General features: G+C 33.8%; 1 protein-coding gene across 1 annotated transcript; it reads right to left on the bottom strand.

The window, feature by feature from the left end:
- Window positions 1-22,968: 22,968 nt before the first annotated feature.
- LOC133822375 (mitochondrial import receptor subunit TOM20-like) lies at window positions 22,969-25,731 on the bottom strand. Its single transcript, XM_062254682.1, has 6 exons — window positions 25,497-25,731; window positions 25,192-25,270; window positions 24,915-25,084; window positions 24,767-24,814; window positions 24,045-24,131; window positions 22,969-23,290 (listed from the first exon to the last, which is right to left on the bottom strand). The coding sequence occupies exons 1-6, from the start codon at window positions 25,593-25,595 to the stop codon at window positions 23,165-23,167; spliced, it is 609 nt and encodes a 202-aa protein (XP_062110666.1). The 5' UTR covers window positions 25,596-25,731; the 3' UTR covers window positions 22,969-23,164.
- Window positions 25,732-26,785: the final 1,054 nt, after the last annotated feature.

The raw sequence follows: 26,785 nt of genomic DNA, 5'->3' as shown, positions 1-26,785 counted from the left end.
TGATGATGATATCGTCCACATATATAAGTAAAATAATAACAGCAGTAGAAGACCGATATATGAAGCGAGAAGTATCTGCTTTGGAACCAACAAAACCCCAATCCAGAAGAGCAGTACTTAACTTAAGAAACCAAGCCCAAGGTGATTGCTTTAAACCATAAAGAGATTTTATTAACTTACACGCATGATGGGGATGAGATGGATCAACAAAGCCCTCGGGTTGAGTCATGTAAACAGTTTCAGTGAGATCACCATGAAGGAAGGCATTTTGGATGTCAAGTTGCTTGATAACCCAGTCATAGGAGAAAGCCAAAGAGAGAACTAAACGAATAGAGTTGGGTTTAATGACGGGGCTGAAAGTCTCATGATAATCAAGACCTGGAGTTTGGTGAAAGCCCTTAGCAACAAGACGAGCCTTGTAGCGTTCAACGGTACCGTCAGCAGTAAGTTTAATACGGTAGACCCATTTGCAACCAATCACCTTACAGTTAGAAGGAGGTGGAACAAGAACCCAAGCCTGTTGCTTGGACAAGTCAATGATCTCGGTATTCATGGTAGCGGTCCATTGGGGATCGGCACTAGCTTCTTTAAAATTGGATGGTTCAACCGGAGTACTTGCAGCCACACTATAAAACAAACGGGGCTTGTGAATGCCCAATTTAGCTCTAGTAATCATGGGATGCAAATTAAAATGGGCAGTGGTAGGTTCATGTGGACCGTGCAAATCAACAATCAAAGGAATGGTGGGAGGGGATGAAGTAGAGGAAGAACTAGAAGGAGCTGTATGAGGGGTGGATGGTGTAGGGAGACTAGGGGAAGAGGGAAGCCGAGAAGGAGAAGGAGAGAGATGTACCGGAGAAGGAATAGGACTAGGGGAAGAGGGAAGCCGAGAAGGAGAAGGAGAAGGAGAAGGAGAGAGATGTACCGGAGAAGGAATAAGACTAGGGGAGGAGAGGGATTGAATACAGGAGGAACACGTGGGGTGGGAAGTTGAGGAGGAACAGAGAAGGGTAAGGAAGAAATAACAGAGTGAGGTTTGGTTGGCGGGGGAGAAATAGCAGGAGTGAGTGAGAAAGGAAAACAAGACTCGTTGAAAAAAACATGGCGAGTAACAAAAATGCTACTAGAGGAAGAATGAAGACAGAGATAACCCTTGTGTTTACTGCTATAACCTATGAAAGTACAAGGAGAAGAACGAAACTCAAGTTTGTGACCATTGTAAGGTCGAAGGAAAGGAAAGCATTGGCAGCCAAACACCCGAAGTAGAGAATAGTTGGGAGACCTGTGATAGAGTAGTTGATAGGGGCTGTAATAGCTAAGAATGTGAGTAGGTAGTTGATTAATTAAGTAGATGGCAGTAGAGAAAGCGTAGGGCCAAAATTGAAGAGGCATATGGGCATGAGCCAAAAGAGTGAGACCAATTTCAACGACATGACGATTTTTGCGTTCAATGCGACCATTCTGTTGGGGAGTGTGAGGGCAGGAAAGATCATGAAAAATGCCATGTTGTGTGAAAAATGTGGAAAGAGTGCGGAATTCACCACCCCAATCAGTGCGAACAGCTTGAATGTTGCGTTGAAATTGAGTAGAGACCAAAATTTTAAAATTGACAAAAGTTTGGAAGGCTTCATCTTTGGTGGTAAGCAAATAAAACCAAGAAAAACGAGTAAAGTCATCAATAAACAAAAGAAAATATTTAACACCAATGATAGCTGTGACAGGGGCCGGACCCCAAATATCAGAATGTATTAATTCAAAAGGCTCGGAAGCCCGGGATATAGAATTAGGAAAAACAAGTCTATGAGATTTGCTTAATTGACAAGCAGTACAAAAGGTTAGGTTATCTCTTTTTGGAAAAGAAAAATTACAAACAGAGGAAACACGAGAAACAACATCTTGAGACAGATGACCCAAGCGAGAGTGCCAGACATCAATAGTAGACTTGGATGACAACAACAGGTGTGGTGAGGAAGAGGAGGAAACAGGTGAAGAGGGCGAGACCCGATAAATGTCGTGGTCAAGTAGGCCTTTGAGGAGGATTTTGTGGTTGTCCTGGTGTTTGACAAAGAAATAAGTTGGATGAAATTCAACATAGGCATTATTATCGAGACATAATTGAGAAACACTGAGCAGATTTTTAGATAATGTAGGTGAATGATAAACCTGACAAAGTTTGAGGACAAGGAAAGTAGAAGATGATAAAAATGCAGAACCCACATGAGAGATAGAAGCAAACTTACCATTGCCCATTGTAATTTGATCAGAACCATGATATGGGGTGGCTGAGTCCAAGAGATTCAAGTCCGGAATGAAGTGATGAGAAGCTCCGGAGTCCATATACCAAGCTGGGTCAGTAACAACATTAGAGGATGAAGGAGTAGGTAGCAGAGGAGGGTTGGATGATGGTAGTTGTTGAGTGAAATAAGCATGAAACGGACGGGGAGGTGGTGAAGACGGTTGATACTGAAGATTAGTGCGATGGTAACATGAGGAAGTTGTATGACCCATTTTGAAGCAAATTTGACATTTGGGTGGTCTAGACTATGGACGTGAGGCAGAGGGAATCCAAGGGGCGGAGGAACAAGGGGGTTGAGAATATGGTGGGCGAGGGTTTTGGAATGAAGGATGAGCTGGGTGAGGTGAATAAGGGGAAGCAGGGTTGGGATTGGGATATCAGGGAGAAGACTGAGATGGTGGAAGTGGAGCTTTGGGGCGCTGTCTAGGAAAGGGTAAGTTGGCAAAGTTGGCTTGAAGGAAGCTGATAGAGGTGGCTGTCGTTTGTTGATCCAACCGAGCTTCATAACTCAGAAGAAGAGCATGAACTTCGTCAATCGTCGGCTTGACAGGACGAGCTAAAATCGGGGTTACAAACGCATTATACTCTGGACCCAAACCATTTAGTAGATATACCAAATGATCTTGATGAGAAATGGGTTCACCCACAGAAGCAAGAGTGTTGCAGAGAGACTTCAGTTTCTGAATGTAAGCAGAGGCTGTGAGACCGTCCTTTTTTAGAGTCTGTAATGTAGTGCGAACGTCCGAGCTCCTAGCAAAAGAAGCAGTGGTGTAGGTGCGTTCCAGAGAGACCCAGATCTCTGATGCAGTGGAGAAGTTCACAATATGTCCCAGCATAGAATCAGAGATAGAGGCATAGAGCCAACTCATGAGAAGCCTGTTGTACCTGTGCCATGCCGTGAACATTGGATTTGTTTGGGAGGAGTTTGAATCGGCAAACTGCGGAGGACAGAGCACGGTGCCGTCAATATATCCCTCAAGCCCATTAGCAATAATGATATTCTGCATTTGCATTCACCAAACAAGGTAGTTGGATTCATCAAGTTTGAGTGAGATTGTATGATTTAGAGAGGGTATGGAAGAGGGTAACAGAGATGAGGAGGAAGAAGAGGAAGAGGGTATCGTGGGGTTAGGGAAAGTGTTTGGGGCGGCTGAATAGGTAGGGTTTTCTAGTGATATATCAGTAGTGTTGAAAGGAGGGTTTCGTGCGATAGCATCCTCCATGTAGGGGGTAGAGCCAATACTGACAGCTGAGTCCATGGGGAGCCGTTATGTCTGTGATACCATGACAGAAGGAAAGTAAAAGCTGTATTCATTTTCCTTAAGCAAAATAGTACACAGTACAGAGGCTATATAGCCAGACAATAATAGGGCACCTTTCCAATGAAGAGGTGACCAATCAACACAAAATAAGGAAAAATGGTAGACTATTATAACACTTAATTAATTACTGTTTAACAATATATTATATATTTAACACAATTTTTTATTACATAATTTTAAAAATTATTGTAAAATTTAATATTTCATTAATGTTAATTTGATATTTATTGAAAATATACAAAAATATAATAATTTTTCTTTATATTTTATTGTTGACAATATAAGATAATAATAAAATAATAAGGTACAAAGTATAACATTTAATGCAAATAAATAAAAAATAATATAAATGACATAAAAATAAATAAAAAATTGTAGCATTTATGGTGATGCAAAATATGTACTATGCTATATTGTGTGTCAAATTTGGCTCAACTTTTAGTACATGACAAATTTGGTACAACTTTTGGTACACTATTGGAGTAAGTTTTTTTGTAAAATGAGCTATATTTTAACAATGCATCACCAATTTTCCACACCATTCAAACTAACAAATCTGAACCACTCATTATCTATACAAAAGTAATGATCAAGACTCATATTTGGTTACTTTATAAATTCTATAAAACCTATTAGCGCTACGTGTCTAGCTCGAATTGATTCATTTGGTGACACATGCATATGTGCACACTCATATATAATAAAATGCTATTTAATAGTTAAAATGATAGTGTAGTCATGTATCAATAATAATTAAATTATATTAATTTAGTATTTGGATAAGTATTCATCATGATTTTAATAGTTAGTCTAATATTCAATGTAAAAAATATCTATATAGTTAATGTTAATATATATATATATATATATAGTTAGCCTAATATTTACTTATCACTTCGAATTTTTGTTTGTAATTTAAAACTAAAAAATATAAATATTTGAAAAATATATTCCACTTAATAAATATTTAACATATAATACTTTTTTTGTGAAGGAACCTATTTAATTATAGTTAATTTGGTATAAAAATAAATAAAAGAACGTGAATTGAGCTATAATTTTACACATAATTATTTATGTGCAAAATAGTTTTTTTAATCCGATAAACTTTATACTTTGGTCTTTTGTATTACAAATAGACTTGATGGTATTAGCACAATGCTAATATATTTATATATATGGGGTCGGCTAATGTCCTTCTCAAAAACGATACAGTACCGATAATGACTCTACCCGTTAGATTTGTTTTATAAATGCATCCTAAAGTTGGCTTTAAATTGATGTTATAAAATCCTATAAAGGGTAAGAGACATCCTATTCATAGGGTATTGGTAAATGCAACCGGTCACATCCCCAACGACCACATGTCTATTTCCTTCTTCTTCTTCACTCTCTTCTAAACATTTCTTCACTCTTTACTCTCTTCTTCACTCATCACTTTCTTCCTCTGCTGTAACGACCCGAATTTGCTAATTGGGCTTAGGGCCTTGATTAGTGTGCTTGGAGGGCAATAAATGATTTAATATGTTTATACGTGGATTTATGTGGATATATGATTATGATGCATGTTTAGTTGAGTTAAATGCGCATGTGGACCCCGTCTGGATATTAGGGGTATAAATGTGATAAATGTTATAAATATGTGATATGTCTGTGCAGCACGATCCGAGACAGTCCTGGGGAGCGGTTTGCCAAGGAGTCACAATGGGGTTGAGATTCCGACTCGGGCGAGTCGAGGGGTAATTTGGGTACTAGGTGTGTTATGGGGTTATCGGGACATGAAAATAAATGTTTGGAGATATATTTGATGATAGAATGTCTAGGCGGGAGTATTGGGAAAATTTACCATTTTGCCCTCGGGGACGTTTTGGTAACCCCAGCCTTGAGGTGACCATATAGACATAAGTTGAATAAGACAAATCTTAGAACTATTCAGAACACTTAAGGAACCGACTCATTTTCTCTCTAAGCAAGTGGATGTTTTCTCTCTTTGGAGACTTAAGGAGAACTTGGAAGAATTGGCTAGAAACTAGAAGGATTTCAGCTGAGAAATCTTGGGGAGCTTGGAGCTTGAGGATTGAAGATCAACTTCTGGGATTGAATTCAGCAAGGGGTAAGCTTTAATTATAAGAATATACTTAGATTTGCTGCTGGTTTCTAAGAGTTTGCATGTTGGTTAAGTTTGATCTGTTTTAAGTGTTTTGGTTGAGCTTTGGAGTAGGATTCAATGGGGTTTGGGTGCTGTTATTGAGCTGAAATGATGGTGCTGGTTATCTGGGATTGTTAGTTAAGTTTAGGATGAATTGGCTTGAGGAAAGGTTTAGAAAAATGGTGTGAAAATCTGGGTTCGGTGCGCCCGTGTGCGCGCGCGGCCAAGGGTGGCTGAGAAGTTCATGCGCGCCGCGGCGCTTGGTGGGCGCGCCACGACCCGTGTGTGTTGCAGGGGTGCGCTAGCCTCTGTTTTGAGGCTAGCAGCGGCTCTTGGGGGTGAGGCCGCAGCCCTTAGTGCCAGTTTGAGTTTTTAAGGGTATTTAGGCTTGGGAACTCAATGGGTAAGGCTCGGGATGGATTTTATCACCTGGATTGATAGAATTCAAGGTCCCGGAGGTTAGGGTTATGGCTCGAAGTTATTTATTGGATTAGAACTTGATGGATGGATATTGTTAATGTGTTGTGACTAGGGTTTCGGCGAGGCTCAAGTTAAGTTAGAGGACTGTCCTCGGGACATCGGTGCTCAGAAAGCTCGGAACTCAGGTAAGAAAACCCTTGTTCCCACAGAGCTTGTGTGAGGGCTGAGCCCAGTGTGTTTGAATAGAATTGGTATGCAGGGCTGAGCCCAATATGTTAGAACTATGGGGCGTAGCCCTTTATCTAATTATGCTAGAGTTCTGTATTTGCTTGCTATGTATGTTAACCTGTGAATGGTCGGCAAGGGCCGGGAACGGCGTTGGGCACGTTAAGTGCAAGGCCGGGAACGGCAAGGGGCCGGGAGCAGCGTTGAGCACGTGGAGTGCGAGCTGCCAGGGCTAGTCCCTAAAGGATACCTGGGATATCCTCACGGCGTGGTCCGCAAACCCAGGGCTTGGTAAACGCCTGGGACAGCTAGGCCATATGTGTTTAGCCCACTGGTGGCCTGTTTATATGTTTGTTTATGTGTTGCATATGTTATCAGTTTGTGGGTTCTCTTGCTGGGCTTCAGCTCACAGATGCTCTGTGGTGTAGGTAAGGGTAAAGAGAAGATCAACCAACCATAAGTGCAGCAGGTGTGATGCGGCGTGTACATGTTTGGCCAGCCTGGCTGCCACAGCCAGAGGGTTTTGGGAGATGCTTGTAAATGAACTTAGATTTTGTCGTTTAGCCGACTTAGTTCTATTTTTATGTTGTAAATATTCCTAAATTGTATTTTGGGATCCCAGGTGTCAAGCTTTTATGATTTTCAATGTTATGGAGCTAATTCTAAATTTTTCCTCTGTTTATGGCTTATTTACACTGTTTGACTTAAAACCTCGATTAGCGAGTTGTAAGCACGTTTTTAAACTCATCTGTAACGGTTCTAAGGAAGTAGGGCGTTACATCTGCTCTCTTCTTCACAAGCGTTTAGTTTGTCTGAAGCCCTAAAGGTAAAACCCATTCTTCTCTTCTTCTTCTCCTTAGTTCTTCAGAGCTTTGCATTTCTGATTTTGGGCAATGACAGGTGTTTTTCTTCTTAAAACTTGACCCTGTTTTTGTTCATTGGCTACGTGTGTTTTGCAGGGGTATTAGGAATCTCCTACCACTTTCGAAGCTTTGTTTAAGCTCCATTTTCATCTCGAGCAAGGTTGTTTTTTTACCTTCTTCATTTTTGTGTGTTTTGGTCTAATTGTTGTTATATAGTTTAGGGTACAATTTTTACTGAGAAAGAATCGTGCATGAAATTTGAATGTAGTGTTTATACTAAAATCGATTTTCTATCTTGTATTTTTCATTTGAAGCCTGTCAATATGTAGGCTTGGTGTGTGTATTTGTTATTGATACCCGATAAACTACCTCAACCATTTTTTTTTTGGGTAAAATCATTTGATTTTAGGCTCTAACTGTGTGGTGTAGTTTTATATATTTTGCAGGGAGGTTGTTAGTTGTTATTCAGAGGGTAATTTTTTCTTCACTACTTTCAGGTATTTGTATTTTCCTTTTCTTTCTTGAACTGATGCATTGCTTACCATTTTTTTATGTCAACTAACACACTAGAATAATAAAATAATACTCCAAATCATATTATGCAATTAGACAAAGAAAATACATGTTCTGTTTCATCAAAATGCATATATTAAATTCTTTTGAAACTCTTATTGGACTTATGATGGACCCAAAACGGGTATGTTTAAAAATTTATATATCGCAAGCGCACGAATCGTCCATATAGAATAGTGATCGTGTAAGCAAGGATGTCGAACCCAAAGGAGTTGTCTAAAATCGAAAATGAAACCATTTTAAATCAAAAATAATAAATTCTAACCTAGCTCCAAAGATTGATGAGTTTTAATATTATGAACATAAAATAAAAGATTGAAAAATAAAGCTGTTTAAGAGAATAAAAATAAAGCAATAATGAGTTGAAAATAAGTGTTAAAAGAAAAGATTATTAAGATACTAGAATCCACAAAATGTAAGTTTAATAATATTTATTAGTATATTGATTCCCAAGTTTTAGTGATAGTTAAAATAATTTAAACAATCATTTTCCAAAAAGATTTATAATTTTAAACACAAATTTCTTATAAAAAGATAGGATTTTTCTTCACTTTTCAAAATTATAATTTCAAAGCATTTAGTGTAAATCAATCTAATGAAATAACAAATAAATCAATGAACATTATTTATAAGGCAAAACATAATATTTTTGTTCTAAGCATGGATGTGTACAATTTAATGACACATCTTACACAAAGAATATTATGTTTATGCACTAATGAAGAACAAAGTGTAAATATGTTCTAACAATCTAAAATACAAGATATTTAAGATGAAAGAAATATATGAAGAAAAAAAATCCATAGACTTTGTTGCATTACAAGGGAAATCAACATACAACATAAATATTACCTAGTTACAAGTTGCTTCATCATGATCTTAATAATCTTATGAAAAAGATTAGAAGCACATAACTAGAGTAGAAATTACAAAATAAATGACATACATACTTGCAAAATGCTATTGAAAAACCCAAATGGAAGAGAGAATGGTAGAGAGAAAATGGGAGAAAAAGATGGTAACCCAAAAACATTAAGCACCCAAAAAATGGTCTTCAAAACCCTTATTTTTAGCCAAAATGAGATTATTAAGATAATCAATTTAAATTAAGTAAATTGATTAAATTAATAATAATATGGTAAATAGGGGTAAATTGTAGGAGTGATGATGATTTTGGGGTAAAAATTGTGTAGAAAATAGGTGAAAAGTGTGGCATTTTTAGACAAAATGGACAAAAAGTACATTATGGGCTCAAGAATTGGTGGCTTTGGCTGTTGGGCGGCTGTGGGAGGCTGATGGCAGTCTTGGGCGTGTGGTGCCAGGCAGGCCAAAGGTGGCTAGCAGCTGCAATTTGGCAGAGGAGAAGGCAGGCCCATGGTTTGGGCTTGCAGGTGTCTTCGGCCCACATGGGCTGGCTGGTTATATGATGGAGGCAGCTGGGGAGCTGGGCACATGAGAGGCAGCAGGCGGGGGAGAAATGCTTGCTGAAGGAGAAGTTGGAGGCTGGACAGGTGGCGGCTTGTGGCGCAGGGGCATTAGTGAATTGCTGAAGCAAGGATGAATTGAACTTGGCTGATGGAGCTGAACGTGGGAAGGCAGGTGGGCTTCTTGGGCGTGGGCCTGGTTTGCTGAAGGAGGCCCAAGTGGCTGTGGAGAAAAATGCCACATCTCAAGATATTTTCTTTCAAATTTGTCACTTGTTTTCCTTTCTTTTCTTTATTTTTCAAAGCCAAAAAAAATACAACTTACTCCCTACAAAATAAACACAAATTAAATCAAATTCAAATATTTTCAATTATAAAATAAATCAAGCTAATTCTTTGAAAATATTAATTATAACTTAATTTATATTTAACACTTAAGCTCAATAATATAACATTTTTTTACCACAACATAAACTACAATAATTCAAATAATTAAACTACAATATATTACAACAAAATAACTATAAAAACACACAAAAATATAGAAAATCAAAATAAACCCAATAAATTTAAAATTACTTAAAAACTTAATAAGTTAATTAAAAACTCAAGAACTAAGCTACAATTAGCATATAAAATATGGTAAAATAACTCTAATTTGTAGAGTTATCAACTTATTTATTATTTGTGGGCTTACTTGATGTGCTTATTATATCAAAATGTTTATATATACTATTGGTTTGTATAACAAGCAGGGCCTTTTTTTTCTTTCAATTCTTTGCTTCAAAATGGTGTGCAAATGTTAATGAAAATTTTAATTTGAGTACATATTGAGTTAATTAAACACAAGAAACTAGTACAAGTACTAGTTTCAAGAAAAAAATTCACAAAGCTAATGTACAAGTATGTCTGAAGAAGAATTTTAAATGGGATGGAAAGATTTGATGGACGAGTATGATATACACCAAAAAGAATGGTGTATGAAGACTTATAATGATAGGCACGCATGGGGAGAAGCATTTATAAGGGGCCATTTTTGTGGTGGAATGAGAACAACAGAGAGAAACGAGTCAATGAACTCAGCCTTGAAGAAGTTCCTCCTAGCTTGTTATCCTCTCCGAGAATTCATCTCGTGCATTGATCTGGCTATCATGAAGTTGCGCCATACAGAAGCTAAAAAGACCTACATAAGCAGGCACACCTCTCCTCAACTGCCACCGCAATTAGATCCAGTGAGGCCCTACTTCCAAAATGCAGCGGAAATATACACGAGAGACATATGCCTAAAAGTTGTCGAACAGTTAAAAAAAAAGAGCGCATATGTAGTTTTGAACCGAGATGACCCTGGCGACTACCTCTTTCTCAGCCTTGCTAAGTTTCAACATGGCAAAATATGCTATAAGGTTTGATACTACAAGATTAACAACCACTGCAATTGTGATTGCTTACTGTTCGAGACAAACAGTTATCCATGCAAGCATATATGGGCATCCATGAAACACATTAACATAATGAAACTACCCCCCTTGTTGATTTTGAAGAGGTGGACTAATGAAGCGAAGATTATGGTGTTGGCTACGAGTGCCAAATCAATCTCTAATGACCAAGATGACCTCATACAAATGGCAAGGTATTACGCCCTCAATTCAGACACCAACATGTTGAATTTTTATGCTTCCAAGCTTGAAAGCTCGTTTTCATATGTAAAGAGCGAGATAGAACGCCTCACTTCATACTACAAGGATACTTTCAATCAAAGCTCAAATCAAGATGGAACACAATCATCTCGCGAACATCAAGAAAACCCAAACATTGTGAAAGATCCAGTCATTGTAAAAACGAAAGGCATGAGAGGCCATCAAGGTGGCCCAAGTGACTCCATCAATAACACAGAACAAGGCAAGAAAGAAAGAAAGTGCGGGATATGTAGGGATACGAGACATAATTATCGTTCTTGCTCATTAAAACCAACCTTGCCACAACACAAACTGATTGCATCGTCTAGTCGAGGTGCTTCACAATTAAGCCAAGGTGGGTCCATTAAGCATACCCAATCGAGTAGCTTCATGTATGTTGATTCAACCCAAGATTATTTTCCTTCAACTTAGATATGTAGTGTTCCATATTTTGATTTTTTATTTTAATCTTTACTAATTTTTGACAATTACACATCTAAGAAATGCTTTGATCCTGGTAGATTGCATTTGATATATATTGCATGTTTATATTTTAAATCTAATGTCAGTTATATTAATACATGTATGTATTTATTACAGAAGTTTGTTAAACCATATACTAGTAATGACTCGTCAATATCAAGAGTCAAGACTACATTTTAATCTTGTGTGGTACTAATGTCCTTCAATCAACGTATATCCTAATATCAAGGCCTCTTTATAGTGTAGTGTCATTATATCGGGACTCAAGAGGATGTTGTCCTTATTTGATGGAGGTCGTGAATTAGACTATAATACATAAAGTTTATAGATTCAAAGTATTGCATGTCCCGTGTAATAGACAAGGGTAGAATTTTAGCTTCCATTTTGTACATTGCATGATGAATGCTATTTTTTCTTGGTGTTTTACCCCTCTTTCGATGTGGTATTAAATTTATATTAACAAAGTGATCTCATTAGCATAAGAGGTTGTATCATGTCTCACCCATGTTTCTTATAGATTTCACGTTGTCCATGACTCATGCAAAATTAAAGTAAATATTAAAAATAATGTGGTTTTTTTTTATCATATTCTATTAATATAAATTCATATTTTATACCACTCTTTCAATAGTAAATAAAACCAAAACATTAGTATTGATACTCATTCATTAGCAGTGGTTTTGAAAACCTATCCAACTACGGCAATTACACTCTCTCCTGCCAAAACTACGTTGCGATTACCTTTTTAGCCATTATTAATTGACGTGAAATACCCAACTAGCCCTCTAACATATTAATATAAAATTGTGTTATATTGTATCCGATTTTAGAAACTTACACCAACCGGTGATCTTTAATAAACAAATGTTAAAGTACACATGTTTACACCTGCCAAAAGCTGACAATCCCCACATATAATAGGTACATCATGGAGCGTGAAAGGTCCTATTTTTCCAATTAACATGGCTGTAGTCACCACCATATATATATATTTATATATAACACTCTGCATTTTTACATTCTAGTCCTAATGTAGACATTTAAAATTTATCACTTTAAAAAAAAATGACAAAATTGGATGCATAAATCTACACCATAATCAATGCACATCTACATTTTTAAAATCTACATTCCATAATAAAATATTGTAAAAAGTTTTTGATCTATAATATATATACACTGGTGGACCGAACACACATAAAATGGGCACTTTTCTTCTTTTAATTTCTAAATAATTTGTGTATATATTTTCATATTATACCCTATTTTATACATAATTTTACAAATAATACCAATTAGAATTTATTCATGGGGTATTTGCAGCATAATACCTAATTTTTTCGACTTTATATACTTATGTACTCAATTTTTTTTTCGTCGGCAAAAATATCGAACATTAATAATTTGTTGCATTCGTTACTACCAGCTCTGTTAAGTACTATTATGAATGATTATGATGCTAGGTGTCATGATCTTAAATTTCCATCTCATATTAATTTTTTTTTAAATTCAACATTATTTAAAAGCAGAAAAAATAATCACAAATATGTTTCAAATTATAAAAATTAAAATTTATCAAAAAAATTATAAAAATTAATTTAAAATAAATAATTTAATTCACTTTAAAAATAAGTTTAATTAGTTTTAAATTACCATATTAACACATTTGAAATCAAATTAAACCATATTATATCTTTTACAATAATTTATTAAATAAAAAAAATTCATCCTCCTACTCTGATTCTTCTGCTTCTTCATCTCAAATTCTCAGTATTCAAGCACATCCCAAATCAGATCCAAATGCAAACATTCAAATTCAAATTCAAGTTCAAATTAAAAGACACACACTTAAACAATTCCAAAATCAATATTTCAAATCAATTTAACATCATAAATCTCGTTTTAGAAATCAAACCGAGATATCCCAAGATCAAACCCAAAAATCTCATATCCACAAATCAAACCCATAAATCCCAAATCTACAAATCAGATCACAGATCCACAAATCAATCCTAGAAATCGTCCAACCCAAAGAAGTCGTCCTTGCCCCAAGATACCAATTCTAAACCCAGTAATCTAAACTAGTTGTCCCTGCCCCAAAGAAATCCCAAATCCCAAATCAATCCCAGAAATCTCAAATCCACAAATCAAATCCCAGATCAAACTCAAGTCTACAAATAAATTTTAGATTTCGTTTGACCCAAAGAAGTCGCCCCTACCCCAAGATACCATTTATGGTGAGAAGCTCTGTAACATCCCAAAATTCCTAATAAGGCTTAGCACCTTGATTAGGGACCCGGGAGGGCAATAATGGAATATTATGTGAATTAATTAGATATTTATGCGATTATGTGAATTGCATGTGTTATATTATTATATAACTGATTATGCATGTTTAGGTATATTAAATGTACGAAACAAACCCACTTTTATTTAAAGGGACATATTTGTAATTTTGACTCGTTGATGGTCTAATTGTAATTATATGATAATATGTGAGTGAGACCACATTATTATGTGGATATATTTGAGATATTCGACAGAAGTCGGTCCTTTCGAGCAAGATAGTGGTTTAGTCACAACAAGAAATTTATACCCAGCTCGAGATGAGCCAAGGGGTATTTCGGTAATTCGGTGAGTTACCAGAACTCACGAGAGTATAAGTCATATTTTGGGAGAGTTATTAATATTCTGGGTTTAGCAGAATTAACTGGGAATTTCAAGTATTATGTGAGACGGGAGTGTAATTGACGTTTTCGCCCTCGAGGGGCGTTGAGAGGTGAGAGTGGCCTTGAGGGTATTTTTGGTGTTTTGGACCCTTAGTCTGGTATATAGCTGAGGTTACTACCTCAGAAAGCAAGGAAAAATAGAGCAACATATTACTGTCTTTCTCTCACTCTCTTTATCTCTCAAAGTGAGTTTCTTTGAGAACTCTTGAGTTTTGAGAGGATTAAGGGAAAGTTGGAAGTTGTGGAAGCTTAGGAATCGGCAAGGGAAACATGTTTAACAGAGGTAATTCGAGTTCCTAAGTTTGAGTTTCTATTATTTTTTAAGTGTGTTTAGAGCTTGACTGAATTTTCGGTTTAATGAGGTTTGGATTGAGTTTTAGAGTTGTTTACTATGTTTCTGAGCTGTTGGGACCATTATTATGGTCGAAACAGGTGAAAACCATGTTTTGGGATAGTTTTTGGAGGATTAACGATTCTTAAAATCGCTGATTTTCTGAGTTTGCTATGTTGTGTCGCGACCCTTAGGAACTCAGAGGGACAAGCAGGTGCCTCGAACCGCCTCGGCGCCGTGATGCTAGGCGGGTTTTGCCGCGACGCGTGCTCTGTGGTTTTGGGCTCGGGGGCTCTCTGACTTGTTGTGTTGCGTCCCTAACTAGGGGGGCGTCGCGACTCTAATAGCAGAAATAAGGAAAATTGGGTTTTGGGAGCTGGGAACCCAAACCTAAGGGCTCGGGAATGATTCTACTACCCGGGTTAGTAGAATGCTAGGTCCCGGAGGCTAGGACTTGGACCGGAAGCCTTTATTAGTTTATTTCGTGATAGTTGTTCATTGTTATGGTTAGGACTAGGGTGAACCGTTAGGCTCGGGAGGAAAAGATTGGACTCGAGGTCGTCAAATACTATTTACTCAAGACCTGAGGTAAGAAAACTGCACCCGGTCTGTGTTTAGGGCTTGGCCTGGTTATAGTACAGGAATATTACTATGCTAAGAATGTTTTATTAAACATGTTAAATGCATTGAGCTCACCTATGTTATGTAATGACTGCTTGTCTGTATATCTGATTGGGAAGCTCAGCTTATAAGCTGAGGATTCATTGGTGTTATCTGATGAAGAGCTTGGCTTAATAGTCAAGGACATATCTGTTTTAAAAGACTCGACTTATCAGTCGAAGGTTAAAGGCTCGACGTATCAGTCAAGAGTGGCGATAGCGTGCCAGGCACTTGGCGATGTGGTTGAATTAACCAGGAAGCAAAATTAACGCTTGAACGGCCCTAAGGCCGCCAGGAATGTTAAGCATCAGACCCACTTGGTTAGCTTTAAGGCTGGTTATGTGATGAATTGGGCAATAGGCCCTGGTGTGACTCAATAGTCACTTATCTATATTGATTGATTGCATGCATGAGTATGGTTATTACCGCTAGACATGCAAATTATGAATTTGTAATATGATAATGTACTGCTTATAAGCATGATTATGTTTTCTTGTTGAGTCTCGGCTCACCCGTGCTAAATGGTGCAGGTAAAGGAAAGGAAAAGCTGAACCAGCCATGAGTTGGAGAGCTTCAAGGGTGGAGTGTACATATGTGGTCTGCTCGTCCGCCACGACCGAGGTTATCAGTTGGAACTAGGGTTGGACCCTGATTTTACCGCCTAGGTTGGCTTTTGTATACATTTTTGGGTTTGTAACCGTTTTAAAATATGTTGTGATTCCCTATGTTGAAGTGAAACTCTTTTAATAAAATGGTTGACTTTTGACCGAAAATTTTAGTACCTAAAACTATGGTTAGTTTTAATTACATGGTTTAAGTCCAAATGACTCATTTAGCGAGTTAAGCACTATTTAAATTACACAATGTAACAGTCCTAGATTAGGAGGACATTATAAGCTCCGCCCCTAGCCTGAAGCCAAGATCATCGCAAGCTTCGTCGATGATGCTTGCAACCAAACCCTAGATCCTCCTCTAAGCTTTCCTCCAAGATAGAAGTCGTGCCCACTTGTTTCAACACGAGGAAGAAGAAGTAGATTAGATGAAGAAGAAGGGAGAAGAAAGATCGGGAAGAAGAGAAAGAGATGGGAAGAAAGAAAAGCTTAATTTTATTTTTGCTTATAATATTTTGTTTTGTTTGATCTTTATTATTTTATTTTTTATTAATATTATTTTTCTTTGCTTTAAAATCAAATAATAATATTTTTAAAAAAATTATGAAGTTGACCACTAATATGATGACACGTGTCATCCCACTTAGCCACATGATTTGGAAAATATGATACGCAAGTGCACGCAATCGATTCAAGTAATATAGATAGTAAATAGAGTATCGTTCCCACAAAGACTATTATCCAATTACCAATAGTTGTTCTTTAATTTCTATTTGGCAAACAAAATTTAGATGAATAAATCTAATTATAAAATTTCAAATAACTGTGAACAAAATAACTAATTAAAAGATGAAAATCAATAATAAAAAGACCTAGGGTGTTGACTTCATCAACTTTTCATTCTACTAATTTTATTAATCAGTTCTAAATTTCTTTCTTCCTATTCTAATAGCAAGTTAACATAAATTGATTCATATTCTTTTTCAAGATATAAGATCTCATCCTATGTGCATGTTTTCTACTTTTCTCTGATAAACTTAAACATACAGCAGACATTAAGCATGGAAACCTAATTACTACATAAGCCATACATGTACTTTCGTCCAATATGCAACCTATGACTATATAACGATAGCATATTCAATTCTTGTCTTTCGAATTTTGAATCAAAATCATAAATGAAGCAAATATTGATCAAGTATTTACTAGCATTAAGCAAACATTATATAGATTAGAATAAATAAGAAAAATCAATAGAACATCAGAATTAAATTAAATAGAAATCCAAGTGACTACATTAAACCCTAGATAAAAATGTTTAGTTCATATCATACATGACTAAATCAACAAAATAATGATTCAGAAACATAAGATTCAAAAACTTGAAGAAGAAAGAAAAATATAAAAATGCAGAAAAACTAGTCTAAGAATCAAAATTAGTCTCTAAAAACGTAAACAAAATCTGACCTCATCCTAATTAAACATAAAGTTTGAATTTATACTAAGAAAAAAAACACGAATTCCTTTTTTTTCATATGCGGGCCGCAACTTGGCCTTTCCTAGGTCGCGGCCTGTGTCTTTTTAAAGCCCTCAAAATCTGGTTAGACCCTCTAGGCACCGCGACTCTCTAAACCCAAGTCGCGGCCCGCCTCTCCATGGACCTCCTGGATTTTGCCTCTGTTTCTTCTAGCGTCGTGACTTATAAGAGCAAGTCGCGGCTCTAATTCCCTTCAGCAACCTTGAGCTTTTGACTTGACTAGAGTTGCGGCCCTTAAGCCCATGCCGCGACTTTAATTCTTTTTTTTTCTTCAGATTTTCTCCTTTTGACATCCTTCCTTCATCAGAACTTATAATTATTCATTCTTAGCACAAATTTGAGTCAAACAACCACCAAAAGCTCCATTTTCCACCATTTCCTCTTTTTTTAGCATTTAACTCATGATTCAACGCATCGACCTACAACAAAGACAAACAAAAGCGTAATCTTGCACAAAACAAACATAAAGACTCAAGATTACCTCAAAAACACATTCTAAAACAACACTAAAATGGAGTTATCACCACATCAACACTTAACAGACTTGGTACTGACGGATGTAAGGAAAACATAACGTTCATACTTTTTGCCGACGAAAAAAATAGGTATATAGTGTTAGGATTAATGCTTTAAAAATATGTAAAGAGATTTTATTGATTTTAAATAAAAGTATAATTTTATTATATTTGAATGGTATAATTATTGTTTGAATTAATTATATAATAATATCAAGAAAATTCCCTATTCATTCATGAGAATATGATCTTGTATTAGTACGAGAAAATTAAGATCATATATAATGAATAAAATAGTCAGTAATATATTAAAGTAAGGAATCTTTAATGAATGGTTACTAGTACGGTTTGCTAATCATACGAGATGCGAGTAATCTAGATTCAGATTACTAATGTGGATAGACATCTTAGTAAATGTGTTGTATATAATAGAGATTATATATGACAGGATCGTTAAGAATTAATTATCTTTATAAACTTGTCGTTTGACGTAAAGAATTAATTCTTGTCATAATAGATGATCATTTGTAGATCAATCTATATCCTGAGTATTCATGAACTCATGTTTATGTTTATTGGATCTTTTGATTCACTCGTTAAGGTCTCTTAGAATAATGAGACTAATTACTTTTGTTTTGGAGATTCAATATCATGGATGGTTGGGAACATGAATTACAAAATTGGAATTCATGCTTTCCTAACGGATCGAATATTGGTTCCCTTAAGGGTTGATTATGTAACTGAATAGTTATTGAGCTTAAATATATAATTAGATTATAGATTAATTATTCGCTAGTGAATTAATGGTACTTAAGGATCAAGAGGTAATTAGAAGGGTAAAATGGTAATTTTGACCAGCTCTAATTAACGAACCAATAAATGGAGGGCAGAACTACATATATTGATTATATCAATGGACTACTAGAGAAAACTCTATAAATATAATTCTATAAATACTTAAAGTGCAATTCTATATTTATAGTGGAGTAATCATGGAATTAATAATCTGGTTTGTTGGAGCTTCGTATTATAGGTCCATGGTCCCCAAATCACCTCTGTCCTACATTGTTAAGGGTAAGGATGTCAAAAGAAAGATTTGTTAAGAGAAATGACTAAATTGCAAATGAATTAATTTTCAAGGGCAAGGAAATAGTTATTTGATAATTATGGGTAATTGAGTAATTGTGAATTAATTAATTATTTAACTATATAGTTTTTATTTTGAAAAACGATAGGTTAAAATTAATATTAATCTTGTTTGGATTAATATAAAAAGAGAAAATAATAAATATCTTATTTATAATATGATATTTATTATAAATAAGATATTTATTTATTTAATTTAAAACTGATATTTTAAGATAAAGTTAATTTTGAATTAACTAATATTTATGTTGGAATAAATATATTGTTTTAAAAGTTGATTAAATAAACAAATGAGAAAATTATGGCAACCCTAATAGGGTTGGGCGACACACACTGTACAATACAGTGTATGGCGCCTAGCATGAGGAATGTTATTCCTGAGATTTGAATTTTGAATTTCAAATAAAATTATTTAATCAGATATTTAATTATTCTTTTTAAATATGATTTAAATAGATAATTAAATGAAAATATCTAATCAGTTTTTAATTTGAATTATATTTTAATTAAATAAAGATTATTTAATTAGATTAAATATCTTTATAAATATGATACTTGATATTCAGACTCTCTCTCTAAAGTGATCGTTTTCTCTAAACTTGAAAATTATTCTAAACTTTCTCTCTGTCAAAACTCTCTAGATCTTATGTGCTGAGTACATTTAGGGAGTCACATAAATCAACATTTTGAATCTTACGTGCTCACACACGTCCTTGTGTGTTTGAGAATTGATTTGGTGTGTTTGAGAATTAGTCTAGAAGATCAGGGTGTGAGATCTCAGAACACTGGATAGGAAGATCGTTGATTTATAAAAAAAGACTCAATGATACTTAATAAGCTACAAGAGTTAATGCTTGATCTATTTTTATGTGATTTAATATTTATATATGTATATGATCCTGACTGGTATTAATATTTATTAAAATGAGTTCATATATTTCGCTGCGTACCTTCGATTTGATCATTTAATACCAACGTATAGTTGTATTAAATGCCTGATCTATTTGTATGTGATTTAATATTTATATATGTATATGATCGTGTCTGGTATTAATATTCATTAAAATGAGTCTATATATTCCATTGCATACCTTTGATTTGATCATTTAATACCAACATATAATTGTATAAAGTCGAAAATATTAGATATTTATATCGCAAATACCACTTTATGTATTTATTTATTTGTACGTATTTTTTTATATACATTTTGTCTCCATATAATATATATTTTACTATTATATTCTCAATTATAATACAATTATTTAATTTTATTTATTCGATAGTATATATACTATAACAACTAGCTCAACTAAGGTAGTTACGAGAAGAATCATTAATATTAATTTTGTGTTAATGATTGTCATTGTATGGGATGTGTTAGAGAACAATGCTATTTCTAAAAGAGGAAAGTAGCTTTGCCAAAACCAGAAATTGGCTCTCATTCCGTGGAGTCAGATTGCCACCAAATATATATGCCAATTGCTTTATTCTCGGTAAGAACGGTTGGTTCACAATGACATTTGGTAGATATAATCTATAGCAACAATATGCACTATCGAATCTGACGAGTTCTAGCTGTATGAATTATTGTTTTTCAAGTCCTTTATCTATACAGAGTAATGTTATATGAACAAAAAATGGTTACAGTGACAATTTAAATTAAACTGAAACTCAAGGTTTTAAAAAATAATGTCACTTTACTGGATGTAATGTTTTGGTGCATATCTTAATTGTTAATTATGATAACTTCTAATTTTAAAAAGAAACTCTTAGAATGTTACTAGTGTAAACAGTTTTGGGAAGGATTTAGTAAATCATGGATAAAAATGGTTGTAAAATATACAATTTGATGAGGGTAATCTCATGACTAATATAGCATATGGTCACATGTCTTGTGGTGTAGTGGTAGGGATGCATGTACTGGCATCCTCTTTTTGTTTGGGTCAAGGGTTCGAAACCTGCTGAAACTCCATTTTTGTGGGATTTATGCCTAGTTCCAACTCTGATGTGTGATGCTCCAGACTTACTTCGGTGGTCCACCCTTGTGGTGGGAATCTTTTGAGGCACAATTGTCGATGACATATTTAAGAGAGTATGAGGTATCAAACTTTTATAGCTGACATGTGATCCCCGAAATTGTCTTACAATAAGAGAGTTAGAAACGATATTAGCATCACGTAATTTTTTTAAGAAAAAAATATGAATAATAAGAATAGTAATTGAATGAAATAATAATATTAATAAGAATATTAATATTCTTTATTATTTTATTCATTTTTTAAATAAATACCGAAATAAAAATTATTTTATTTGATTTAGTGTAGAAATTAAAAAAATAAGTATTCTATATTCTTACTTTAAAAAAAAAAAAAAACCGTTTATGTATAATAAAATAATAATATTATTAAACTAAGAAGGGTAAAGCAGTAATTTTATATAACACTTTTGAAATGAAAAACTTATTCTAATGATTAAGGATTGAAATAAGGATTTATTTATACAATGAAATTATAATTCTAGGGAGATAATAATTTTCTTAGAATAACTAGGAATGAGCAGTCCATTCCAAAGCTCACATTCCAGTGAACCAAACATATAACATCGCCTTACCTAGTAGTGACCTACTAAGTATGGAGTGCAGTACATTGAATGCGAGCCCAATTAAAAACAATCTTTAGACAAAGACCAATTTGGTGAGAAAAATGAGATGTTATTTGCACATCTCACAATAAGGCACCCTCTTTCTTTCTTTGTTGTTGTTTTTTTGTATTTTTTTAACAGTTATGCCCCTAAATTTTGAAATATTTTTTTACTCATACTGAAACCCAAGTATTACACTAAATTTTCATTCCAAAAACCCTTTGCCTTAAGGATTGAAATCCACGCGAGTCCATGAAAACTCCAAGGATGCTTCTCCAATAAAATCAGCAATAGCCAAAAAACTCAAATTGGTTTCATTTCGTTTCCAAACAGAATATCAAATTAACAAACTAAATCATGATTGTCCCATATCAAGTTAAGGGGGACCAAAGTGCAAAAAAAATTTAAGCAGGGCCAAAATATTTTTTTTTAGAAAAAATACAAAGAAAATCAATATAATTTTTAAAAATTTGAAAAAAGGAGGGGCCTTCCCCGGAGCCACCCCAGAGCCACAATGTGGCTCCGTCCCTGATGTGATCAAAGTTCCAACATTAATAGAACTCTCGATTTAGTGTGAAAATAAAAATAAAGTTTTTTTTAGCTACAATCCTCATTTTTACACTTTATAACACTTAGGTCCTAAAAATTGATTTTGTATAAGTTAAGTCTCTAATCTTTTCAAATCATATCATTTAGAACCCTAAATGATATTTTTATCTTTTTTCTTTTAAAATACAAAAAAATATAGGGAATCAATTTTAACAAATTTGTACTATTGACATTAAAATATATATATTTATGACATTTTAAAAATGTTTAATAATTTTAAAATTAAATTAATTTTTTATTAATTTTTTTTTTATTAAAAAAATAGCCTATCTTGAGATTATCGATATTTATCATGTATAATTTTTTTTTTATTTTGTAAAGTTCTTATATAATACAAATTACAACTAGTCATATATATATATATATATAAACAACTTTATATACATTATTCACATGTAAGTTACATTGTAAGACAATATATGTAAGAATATTTTTTTAATGAAACATTAATTTAATTTATAAAAATGCCATAATTTTTTTTTCAATATTTTACTTGTTATTGTCATAAATTAAGTAATCTAATTTTTTTTAAGATTGATTCACCATTTTTTTTGTATTTTTTTATGTATTTTAAAAAAATAATAATAAAAATATCATTTAGGATTATAAATGATATGATTTGAAAAGATTGGAAACCTAGCTGAAACAAAATCAACTTTTGTTACAAAATGTAAAGAATGGTGAGTGCTTTGAAAAAAGAAACCCTAAAAATAAATACCAAGAATAGTTAACTAAATTAGATACACCATCAAAGGCTACTAATAATTTGCAGTAGATCAAGGGATAATTTATGTAAATTTTCTAGGTGAAATAGCAGTGTGAAAACATACTATTCATAATCAACAAATAGCAGACAAAACGAATTACACCAAAGCAACCAAGTCGGTTTTTTGACCAAAAATTGAACCTTCCAGAAATCACTGGTAAGGTTACCTTAACTGGATATAAAAACTTATCGAGGGGGTGGTGGCGGCATGTTGGATTTAGCCATTCCCACCCATGCGACAACTGCAACTGCAAGGATAATCCATCCACAAATGTCATAGTTGAGATCACTGCTCTTCTTCGGCTTGGAACTCTGAACATAATTTAGAAGGAATAAAAACAACGTTGCAAGGAAATCACAATCATTTATAACAAGCTTTTACGGCAATATTAGAGATGAAAAACATTTAGTTCATTTCTTGCTATTAATGTTTGGAGAGTTGGGCACAAGAAAACAACGGCGGTGTTCTTCTGTTATACCACTTGAAAGGTTTTATGGTTGGCTTCAACTATAACATAACAATATGATTATGCTTATCCCACAACTACAAGCTCTTTTCTGTCGAGAGATACTTCTGCCATCTTCTAGTCCAAAATAAGCTCAATAACAAGTGTGGGAACATTCAAGATTAGCAATTTATATGCATATTTTAAAAAATGTAATTAATCTAACTAGATCCTACGGTGCAAACTGACAGCCATTAAAGCAACACAGATTTAAAACAAAAAGCAGGGCCATTTATAACAAAGAGCAAGGTCAGGCCAGCAGCATGTAATGCAGCTAATGCTAAAGGTTTAAAAAAAGACGGAAATAAACAAACAAAAAAATTAATCAATGTCTAACAAATGGGAAACTACATGCATACTGAGAGTATAAATGCAAGCTGCAGCTTTTCTTAAATTGATATAAAGATGGATACATACAAATCTAATAGCAATTTTGAGAATTCTATGATTACTTAACAAATTTGAGATCAATTGGCAAGAATCAAGTCAAATGAAGAAACAGGTTTGTCAAATCATTCATAATATGATATTACTTGCAGATAACATTCTGAGAAAAATACCTTTGCACTAAAGGATGTATCAGATCCTGCAGTTGCAGTCTGTTGACCTAGTCCATGCTTGTGGATCTCTGTGTGCAACTCTGTTGCCTAGGATAATCAACAATGTTAATGAGCCAAATTGGATTATAACATTGTATGTTGAGAGATCTATCAATCATCTATCACAACTCTTGCACAATATTTCTAAATCTATAACTCCATTATACAAAAAGAGATAATACAAAGCCTATTCAAAGTAAAAAGATTATTTGTTTAATTACCGGAAACATATCAAAAACCATTCTCTTGTCAAGCAATACTGTCAACCCTTAATTGATTTCCCAACAGAAACCTTACTGCACTTTATCTGTCTTTTTCTTTAATTAATTACATTATTTCAGTAATGATTAGGCTGATACTAAGTATAACGAGCCTCCATATTGCATAATAAAAACAAGCAAGTAGAACTCATGTTACTTCACGAGATACGACAATAACTACATCTGGTTCCAAGCCATTTGCTTGTACCAACATCAGCAGAAAAAGAAATATTAACAACAGACAAAAGCTAAAATAATGAGAGTTTTCAAGAACAACACTAACAAACATTTACATACTACATACGCGCGAGTTGTATCTAATTATATTACACTGACCTTCATTCTAGCACATATTGGAAACTAAAAAATGAACTTCAGGGAACAGTAGTAAACATAAATAGTGGTTCTTAGTATCGAGAATACCTTAGCATTGATTTCCAAAGACTTGATGTATAGCTCATTACCAGGATCCTATAAATAAAACAAGTTCCACTATTATGCTTCTGGTCCTAGATTGAACAACTTACAAAGCTAAAACAATTTTCGATATTCTAGTGCGTGACACTATTACCTCCTCTAATGCCTTTTGAAAAAACTCGTATGCGTTATCGAAATAAGGCTTTGCCTCATCGAGATTAGGCGTCATAAATGCATAAGAGGTATTAGCATTTCCTAGAGACCACAGAGCCTCATGCTTCAAAGGGTTGATGAGCAGAGCCTCCTCCAACTTCGACATGGCATCTACAATATGGTTGAGATTAAAATTCAAAAGTCCCTGCTGAATACCATTTCCACCAATCAAAAGGCAGTGCTTTTGATGTATAACATAAACAACAACAGTGTTGTACCGTTAATCATGGTCTTCGACTCTGAAACGCTTTGAAACTGTGATAATTCCAGCAATGCTCCTGCCCATTTTGTTAAATTCTGCCCAACAATATAATTAGAAAATTACAAAGGAAAATCATCCGAGGCCCAAATTCTAAACATAAGCACATACAGTATAACCTAATTATTTTTGTGGAATGGGATCAAAATGAATCAAGTTTGTGCATAACATGAAAGGAAAAGTTTCATGATAATGGTGACATATTACATGTATATGTATATATATATATATATATTATATACATAGAGAAAGAGAGAGACGAACATCAGCATCGAGAGGATCTTTGGCGTAAGTAGCTTCGGAAGTTTTACGAGTGTGCTCGAAGAGTAGGAGACGATCGAAGTCATCCTGAGAGAATTCCATGGCTTTGATTGATACTGTTTCTGTAACTCTGTGTTTGCCGCAAATCAACAGCTAGGGTTTGTCGCTTACAGGTAAATAATAAAATTAGAATAAATAGTATTTTTGCCTTATAAATTGTGCCTTGAATGATTAACAAAGGTTAAAAATTTAACTCATCTACACAGAAAAATGATATTTTTCTTAGATTTTGTCCAAATTGATAATGTCACATTTTATAAGTTGATGCGAGTCTCTGATAATTAGTAATTTTGCTCCCAAAATCTATGATCATTAATTTTTTTTATTAAAACTAATATTATTTTTAAATAAATAATTTTTTAAAAATAATAATTATTATATTCTTAAAAATTAAAAAAATCATTTTAAAAAATTAAGAAAATAAACAGTATTAGAAGTTTGAAATTAATTGAATTAATTTTCAAATACTCAAAAATTAAAATCTAATTAATAACAAATAATTTTTTTTTTACTTTTTCTTTTATTTTACAATATAAAATAAATATATCTTAAAATAAATCTTAAAATAAAGTTGGTTCCCCTTCGTCCTCATTCTCTTAAATTAAAAGTTTTTTTTATTTAAATCCTTCATTATTTATCATTTACCTTAATTAAATGTTTTTTCTTTGTTTTAATATTTATTTTAAATTTTTATTATAAAATAGATTCATTTTATATTGTAAAAAAAAAAGTAAAAGTAAAACTGAATTATTTGTTATTAATTAATTTTTTTTATTTTTTATGGATTTAATTATTATTTTTAGAAAAAAAATTATTTATTTTAATAAAAAGGTATTATTTAGTAGCAGTCAAAGTTCGAAGGGCAAAATTGCTAATTATTCTACACATGGGAGTGCCACATCAACAGACAAAATGCCACATAATCAATCTGTTAGCCACATAGGATGAAATCTAACATAATTCTCATATTTCAGTAACGTGCATAGGTCGGTGGGCAAAAATGTTATTTATTCATAAAATTTAGAATAAATAACATTTTTCTCCACTGAACTTTTGACAAAGTTCGTTCGGTTAAAATTTACCCTTGAACTATTTATACTACGAGATCATGCCTCCTCTTATGATTTACAAAAAATAATTAGCATTTTTGCCTCCCGGACTTTGACAACCACCAAATTGTGTCCCCTTTAATTATAAAAATTTAAAAATCTATTTTTCTATTAGTTCTTAAA

This window comes from Humulus lupulus, chromosome 3, assembly GCF_963169125.1.
Source record: "Humulus lupulus chromosome 3, drHumLupu1.1, whole genome shotgun sequence".
NCBI lineage: Eukaryota > Viridiplantae > Streptophyta > Magnoliopsida > Rosales > Cannabaceae > Humulus > Humulus lupulus.
The sequence above is the reverse complement of the archived record's forward strand: the minus strand, read 5'-3'. Positions and strand labels throughout refer to the sequence as shown.

What these genes read in the sequence shown, in the direction of transcription:
- LOC133822375 (XM_062254682.1), bottom strand. Translation starts at nt 25,595, where the DNA reads ATGGAATTCTCTCAGGATGACTTCGATCGTCTCCTACTCTTCGAGCAC. An exon ending in AAGATCCTCTCGATGCTGAT is followed by an intron (nt 25,271 to 25,496) that starts GTTCGTCTCTCT and finishes ATTGTTGGGCAG; the next exon opens with AATTTAACAAAATGGGCAGG. An exon ending in ATACATCCTTTAGTGCAAAG is followed by an intron (nt 23,291 to 24,044) that starts GTATTTTTCTCA and finishes AATTATGTTCAG; the next exon opens with AGTTCCAAGCCGAAGAAGAG.